The sequence below is a fragment of the Mustela putorius genome, unplaced genomic scaffold (genome assembly GCF_011764305.1).
Source record: "Mustela putorius furo isolate JIRA1106 unplaced genomic scaffold, ASM1176430v1.1 tig00003988_pilon_pilon_pilon, whole genome shotgun sequence".
NCBI lineage: Eukaryota > Metazoa > Chordata > Mammalia > Carnivora > Mustelidae > Mustela > Mustela putorius.
This window is the reverse complement of record NW_025422127.1, coordinates 1,764,247-1,771,643: the sequence shown is the minus strand read 5'-3', so window position 1 is coordinate 1,771,643 and position 7,397 is coordinate 1,764,247. Positions and strand designations below refer to the sequence as shown.

General features: G+C 57.4%; 1 protein-coding gene across 3 annotated transcripts; it reads right to left on the bottom strand.

Moving 5' to 3' along the window:
- Positions 1-1,075: 1,075 nt before the first annotated feature.
- Positions 1,076-7,337, bottom strand: SLC39A5 (solute carrier family 39 member 5). 3 transcript variants are annotated; one of them, XM_004773112.3, is made up of 13 exons: positions 7,228-7,334; positions 7,045-7,114; positions 6,462-6,530; positions 5,809-6,163; positions 4,724-4,907; positions 3,543-3,705; positions 3,196-3,365; positions 2,854-2,994; positions 2,386-2,482; positions 2,140-2,310; positions 1,937-2,017; positions 1,610-1,800; positions 1,076-1,328 (listed from the first exon to the last, which is right to left on the bottom strand). In XM_004773112.3, exons 4-13 carry the CDS (start codon positions 6,090-6,092, stop codon positions 1,185-1,187), a joined length of 1,626 nt encoding a protein of 541 aa, XP_004773169.1. In that variant the 5' UTR covers positions 6,093-6,163; positions 6,462-6,530; positions 7,045-7,114; positions 7,228-7,334; the 3' UTR covers positions 1,076-1,184. The 3 variants fall into 3 exon arrangements, with proteins under 3 accessions (XP_004773169.1, XP_004773168.1, XP_044927729.1); XM_004773111.3 differs by lacking the exon at positions 7,045-7,114 and having other exon boundaries at positions 7,228-7,337; XM_045071794.1 differs by lacking the exons at positions 6,462-6,530; positions 7,045-7,114 and having other exon boundaries at positions 7,228-7,323.
- Positions 7,338-7,397: the final 60 nt, after the last annotated feature.

Below are 7,397 nucleotides of genomic sequence, written 5' to 3'. Positions count from 1 at the left end.
TAGCTGTTGTGCCAGTCTTATCCCCACACCAGGGTGGGGGTCTCTGCTTCCAGTCCTTTCTCCCCCGACTGCCTCCGCTCCTGTCCCGGACAATCTCCTTGTTCCCCTGTATTCCTGGATAGCTCAGCTTTGTATGTGTGTGTTTCGGGGGGTGGGGGGGTGGGTTCCGGCTGGAGTGGGTTTGGTAGGGGTTTGGGAAGGGCTAGGGACAAGATGGAGGACAGAGTCTCCTACCCCCTTCCTCAGCTCCAAGCCACAGAAGCCTGGGAGGGAGGGTGCCTACTCTCGCTGCCACGTGTCTTGCAGATGTGCCAAAATGGGGGTGGGGGGGAGGGGAGGGGAGGGTGCCTGGCAGAGCGGCCCCCAGGGTGGCTCTCTCAAAGCAATACAGTTCCTCCGGCCTGGGGGACGGCAAGACAGGGGAGAGGGTTGGGTTGGGGACCTGGGGGTTCCCTGTGTACAGCTGTGTATATTCAGGGGTGTTCTCTGTCTGGTACCCGCTGTGGGCGTCTCTGTGTGTGTGAACCCCCCTCCCCTGTGCCCTGCATGACCTGTGATGCTGCAGACACCACCATCCTGTGTGCAGGGGTGTGTTGGGGGCACCGAGGGGCATGTTCCATGTCCTGTCACCCCTCCACCCCGTGACCCATGTACTCGGTTGTAGGAAGTAAAGAGAACTGAGCACAATTCACTGGATTCTAGTTGAATCTTTCTCTAAGCAATTTTCCCGTTCCCGCCCTTGTACCCTGTCCCAGATCCGCCTGTGGTGCTAGTGTTGGGGTCGGGGGTGTTTAATGCTGGTGGGCAGCAATAAAGGGCAGGTCTGCCCAGATGCCTGTATCCCCAGGGTGCTGAGGGCAGCAGGAAAAAGTGGGGACCTTGCGGTGCATTTGCCCCACCCCTCCCTCCCCCCTGGGCTAAAGCACAATGCTCTCCCTGCAGATGGACGCACCCTGTCCCCTCCAGGCCCTGCTCCTGTCCTCTTGCCCCGCCCCCACCTGCTTTGAGCCCTCCTCCCACCACATCCTGGTTTTCTATGCTGTTTTGGTGCAAGTACAACTGTCATAGTCATGGCTTTGGGATGGGTTCTGTTTATTAAAATCCTGTTGCTCCTACTGGCCCTGTGTCCCGCCTCCATTCCTGTGGTTGGGGGGAAGGAAGGGCAACCTTTCCGCTGGTCCCCATCAGCCATCAGAGACCGGGGGCCGCAGCTCCTCCTCCAGCAGGGCTATGGTGACCATGAGGCCGCCCCCCAGCAGCAGCCCCATACCCTGCAGTAGCACATGGAGCATAGGGAGGGGCTCAGGAGGTCGAAGCAGGGCTGGTAGCTGAAAGAAAGGAAGAACATCAGGATCCTGGCCTGGTCTCTACCCTCCACCCCGAAGCAGGAGAGGGAGGTGTCGGAAAGTACCGGCAGTCCCTCCAAACTCCTCCAGGCCCTTGTTTCTCAGGCTCCACCGGACCTGGGGTCCAGCACCCTTTCAGGTGGCTGAGGCCAGGGGGATAGGGGACGGCGGAGGTGGAGGGACTAGGGACCGGCACCCCCCTCCCTGCCAAACCCACCTCCCTGCTGCCCTTGCTTTTCTCTGCACCGCCCCACACCTCTCACCATGTCCACAAGGGCCACATAGAGGAAGACCCCAGCAGTGACCCCAAACACCCAGGGAGTGAGGGGGACAGGGCCCAAACTGAGCCCCACCCCCAGGGCTGCACCCCCTAGTCCCAGAGCTCCAGACACCAGGCTCAGCAGCAGCAGCCGCCGGAAGGACAGGCCTGCCTGGAGCAGCATTGCGAAGTCACCTGTGGGGACAGGGGTGGTGTGGGAATAAGCCAGGGCTGCCCCTCAGCCTCGTCACCTGCCAGGCTCCCAGCTTCCCCCTCTCGGAGGCCTCTCCTTTCTGGAGTCCACCCCACTCCACTTCACAGCCATTCCTACCCAGTTCATGGGGGAGCTCGTGGCAGAAGACGGCCAGGGTGGTGCTGAGGCCACTGGAGAAGCCATCGGAGAAGGCAGCACCTGGGATTGGCAGGGTTGGAGGTCATCAGTCTGGGGAACAGCACAGCCACCGGGCCTCCTCTCCCCTAGTTCCTGGGTGCCCTCTCCTGGGCTCTGCCTCCCTCCTTCCCCTCCCCTCGCACCTATGGCCAGCCCATCAGTGAGGTTGTGCAGACCGTCTCCCAGGAGGACCATCCACGTGATGTGGGCACCACCGCCACCCTGGTGCCCATGACTGTGGCCTTGGTGCCCAGCGGGGGCTGGGGCCGGTAGGGGCTGGCTGGCTTGCTCACCGCGGCCCTGAGCTTCTGGCTCTGCAGGAAGGACAAGGGCAGTGCGGGTGGCTGCAGGTGAGAGCGGGGAGCCTGCTCTTCATTTTCTCTGCTTACCTGGAGCTGCCTGTAGGGACTGAAGGGCCATCCCACTGCCATCCTCCAGGTCCAGGGTCGGTACCCTGAGATCCTTTCTTTTTTGCCTGCAGCATCTCTGAAATGGGAGGGTATCCCTCCTGGTGGGGGAGGCAGCAGAGCCAGGGGCTAAGGAGAGGCCGGGCTGCTCACTGGGAAAAGGATACCTGGGCTCACCTCTAGCACTTGCGGGTGTTTTTTTGGCCTCTCCACTCTCTTTCAGGGTTGGCACCTCCCTGTTTATTGTTGACTTTAACTTGGGAGAGGAGGGGCCCTTTGGCCAGAAATCCTGGGTTTGTGCTGAGGGGCCCCAACCCACCCCATTAGCTGTCAGGTCCTGCACCCTCAGGCAAATGTCAAGAGCTCCAGGAGCACCCTCAGCGCCTCACCTGGCTGGTGTTGGCCAGAATTCTGGGTTTGGTGGAAGGAGGAGAAAAGAGTATCACTCACTGGCCTGAGCCCTCGACGCCGCAAAAGCCCTAGCATGTTTTCCAGCACAAAGAGCAGGAGGAGACCTCCAAGTACTGACAGTCCCGGTCCCAGGTCCTCCTCTGGTCGTCCGCTAGGTCCAGCATGCTGCCCCCCTTGTGCCTGCCAGAGAGGGGGGTCAGGGCAGACCCCAGAAGCCCGTGCACCTACAACATCTCCCTCGTGTGAGGGAGGCTGCAAGCCTTCATTCATTTTCTATCAGAAGGCAGGTGTAGGCTGCAGCCTGGGGCTGGGGAGTGGAGCGTGGGAGCTGACAGGAAGGGGAAGGGAAGCCCTTGGGTACCTGAAGGGGGCTTCACGTACATGTGGCAGCAGGTGGAGCAGCGCGTCCCCACAAAGTGTGCCCACGGCCAGGGCCCCCAGGAAGCCTAGCAGGGGCCGCAACAGACGCGGTCCCAGGAGCCGCAGCAGGAGCAGGGAGAGGGGGGCGGGGAGGCTGAGCAGCAGGATTGCCAGGGCACTATGAACCAGAGCTAGGGAGAATCAGGGACTGAAGTTAGGTTAGGGGTAGAGGGAGGGCCTCAGAAGCAAGGTGGGGCAGGGATACCCTGCAAGGGGAGGCAGCACCCCCAGTGAACCCCCTTGCTTGGCTAAGGGGCCACTCTGTGCCAGGATTCAAGGAGCCCTGCCACCCACTCTCACTCACTGACCAGACAGAAGATCCCCTTGGGGAGTTGGGGTTGGGGCCTGGACGCAGACACGACTGTCGATCTGATAAAGCAGAGCTGGACACAGCAGAGCAAACTGATGAGGGGTCAGAGGAGCAGCGGGGCTCAGGCCAAAATTGACCAGCAGCTGGGAGCCATTCAGACACTAGGGGAGTTGAGTTGGAGGTCACACACTGGGGCACCGCTGAGAACGGTAACTCAGATCTTTAATGTCTGTCCTTCCATTGCATGGACTCCTGGGACTCTCCAGGGTCCCCTTTGCTCACCCCAGCAGGTGCATCAGGGAGTAGGGATAGTTCTGTATGATCAGTATGTGTTAACTATTAGTGAATATCCAGTCCAGTGCAAATGTTCAATTCAGTACAGATTGGGTGCTAATAAATAATGCCACCATCTCCCTCCCTCCCAAGCCCCTGATGACTTCGTTGATTTGGTGATGGAGTTGGTTGGATGGCTAGAGCCCTCTGTTGCAGAATCTTAGGAGGGCAAGAACTTGAAATGCCATCCAACCTTCCTTGCAACAGCCCTGTCACATGTTCATCCAGCCTTGGCTTGAATGCCCCCTATGATAGGGTGCTCATCCTCACCAGGCCCGCTTCAGAGTTAGCTTTCGCTGCCCTCTGGTGTGTGTAAAACAAGCTCACTTTCTGACTGAAGACAGCCTTCCTCTCCCTGCAGGTTTCCTCTCCAGAGAGCCAGCCCCAAATTCTACCCTGGTCTGTTTCTCTGGATTCTCTGCTTTGCCCAGTGTGGTCCCTAAGCCAGGTCTGGGAGATTTTGGTGTGGGCTCATGTGTGCTGAGCCCAGAGGAACCGCATTTCACTATTGGAATAACATACCCTAAGAGCACACCTGGATTGGTTTGTTTTTTTAATTAACTGTATTAAATTACTCTTAAGGGGCACCTGGGTGGCTCAGTCTGTTAAGTGTCTGCCTTTGGCTCAGGTTATGATCCTAGGGTCCTGGGGATCAAGCCCTGCGTAGGGTTCCTTGCTCATCGGTGAGTCTGCTTCTGTCTCCCCCTGCCCTGCTCTCTCTCTGTCTCTTGTGCATGCACTCTCTCTAATAAATAAATAAAATCTTTTTAAAAATAATTCTTTAAACCTTTTAGGCCACCTAAAGCCCATGGTCCTTACCCTGTACCTAGAGATCACCAGACTTACATCCTCATTCAGATGGTCAGCCAGTGAATGGTCCAACAACAGAAGCCTGTGAAAGAGGTCCAGGCCCGAGGGTGCTGGCCCACGGGGGGATGCTGGGACCTTTGGCTTCTCTGGGTCACCCCATCCCGAGGGACCCAGAGGCAGCCCTGCCCAGACATCCACACTCAGCTCAGGGTCCTGTGATCTGGAATGGATGAGATAGCAAGTCAGACTAGCGCATGTTCTTTAAGAAACTGCCCTTCAGGGGTGCCTGGGTGGTGTAGTTTGTTAAGCGTTGGACTCTTGGTTTCAGCTCAGGTCATGATCTCAGTGTCATGAAATCGAGCCCTGAAATCAAGCCCTTAGTCGGGCTCTGAGCTCAGCGTGGAGTCTACTTAGGACTCTCTCTGCCCCTTCCCCCTGTTCTCTCTCAAATAAATAAATAAATCTTTAGAAAAGAAGAAAGAGGGGTGCCTGGGTGGCTCAATGGGTTAAGCCTCTGCCTTTGGCTCAGGTCATGATCTCAAGGTCCTGGGATCGAGCCCCGCATCAGGCTCTCTGCTCAGCAGGGAGCTTGTTTTCCCCTCTCTCTCTGTTTGCCTCTCTGCCCATTTGTGATTTGTCTCTCTCTCTGTCAAATAAATAAATAAAATCTTTTAAAAAAATTTTTTTAAAGGAAGAAAGACACTCCCCCTTGAGGATCATAGGGTGCTTAAGGGGAAAAGGAGGGTACAGCCACTAGCTGGAGTTCCTGGGACCCAGAAGCCGTGGAATGTCAGTTCTAGGAGGATCTGGGAATTGTTGATTTATAGGAGGCCCCCACCTCACATCTAAAATGCTACAGATTGGGAACCAAGTCAGCCTGGAGACATTGAACACTGGGACTAAGAGCAAGGAGTTGAAGGACCCAGGATTTGGAAGAGGGGAGAATTAAAAGGCAATAGAGGCAAAGGGGACCATGAAGGAATACAGGGAGTCAGATTTTGAGAAATTTCTAATTCCAGGAATCTGATTTTAGGAAGCCAGAGCTAGGCAACTGGAGACTGATGCAAGCCCTGGGAAGAGCGGGGGATGTGGCATTTTGGGGTGGGGGAAGGGGTTAGTACCTGTGCGTGGAATTGTCTCCAGCTGGAGGTGCAGCCCGACCAGCTGGAGGCCCATGGTGTCCCAACCGAAGGGCCTGAACTCGGCCTAGCCCCAGGCTGTGGAGAAGCCGTGCTAGGCCCCCCGCGGTCAGTGTCCCGTTCTCTCCATACAGGCCGAACAGCTGGGCCAGATAATGGTTCTGCTCCTGCTCAGCAGGGCCCAGGTTGGGGGCTGAGCCCCCTACCCAGCCCAAGGTCATCCACATACACAGGCCAGCCACCAGATAACTCCTTGGGGGCCCCATTATTGGGGAGAATGGGCTAGAGGCTCTGCTTCGGGCTTCTATTCCCCTTGGAACATCCTGAGGACTGTGACCTGGAAGAATGAGGAAAGGCCTGGGCTTCTGCTCTGCTGTCCAGCTCAGGCCTGGGGATTCCTCACTCCCTGTACCGTCCTGCCTAGAACCTAGCTGCAGCCCCCATTCTAGCCTCCTTTCTCCCTCTCCATTGCCTCCTTCTGGAGCAGCCTCTTATTTGCCAATTCCCAGAACACCTTCCTTGACCCAGAGCGCCTGCTTCACCTGATCCAGAGCTGATGGCCCATCCTGTCCCCAAAACCCCACCCTTCAATCCTGCCCCACCTCTCCATCTCCCCTCAAACCACAGGGCCTCACCCTTTATAGCAGTGTGAGAGCCGTCACCTCTGGTCCTGGGCAGGCCTTACTGTGGACGTTAAGATGTTCCTGAGTCGGGAAGGGGAGCGGGCCTCAGCCTCCAGGCGGTCAGGTGGAATCCAGGCCACGTCAGATGGAAGGCTGGGATGGACAACCCCCCTCCCGACTCCTAGCCCACCTGCCTTGGGGCGGGGTCTGGGAGGGGAGGAGCCAGTGTGGGAAGGCTCACGTCAGAGAGGAGTTAATGGTTCACTGGTCTCTGGGGTGGGGTCAAAGGTCAGTCTTAGCTGGGCCCCCAAGTAGGGAGGGGCCACCCTCTGCCCCTGGAAAAGCCACCTGGCTAAGAAAAACCCGAGTCTGGCATTTTCTTCTAAATAATTCACCCCACTAACCCCCTTGGTACCATTTCAGCTTTTCCCCCTACATATCCTCTCACCACACCCCACCTTACATCTGGTACTGGGAGTCCTTCATTTCCAACCCCATTCCCCACATTCCCTGGGAAAGTGGGATCCGGGTGTTCCTCGGCTGCTAAGGGGGTAAAGAGGCAGATAACCCCAGGGGTGTGGAGAAGAAAGCATACTTAGCAACTCCTTGTCCCAGCAGAGTAAGAGCCAGAGCTCTGGGAATCAGTGATCAAGAAGGGGGACGCTCTGGTGGAAAGAGGGAAGAAATAACTGGGCTCCCCTCAGATGTCTGACCTGGCTTAAGATCAGGGGAGCAGTCTGATTAGGGCAATTGCCTAGGGGGTTGAGGTTGGCGTTACCTGACAGCAGGACTGGAAGGACGCCCAGAAGAAGGGGGACACAGCCTTCTTGGTTCCAGCTGTGGGGGGGGTAAGCAGGCAGGCGGGCAAGGGTCACCTGCAGGGGGGGGGCAGGGGAGGGAACTACCTTAAAGGGGCAGGCCCGCTTAGCCTAGACCTCCTTACCTGTA

Coding starts and splice junctions, on each gene's coding strand:
- SLC39A5 (XM_004773111.3), bottom strand. CDS start 6,092: ATGGGGCCCCCAAGGAGTTATCTGGTGGCTGGCCTGTGTATGTGGATG. Junction 4,908..5,808: donor GGAGACAATTCCACGCACAG/GTACTAACCCCT, acceptor CATCCATTCCAG/ATCACAGGACCCTGAGCTGA. Junction 1,329..1,609: donor ATGTGGCCCTTGTGGACATG/GTGAGAGGTGTG, acceptor CCTTTCTTTCAG/CTACCAGCCCTGCTTCGACC.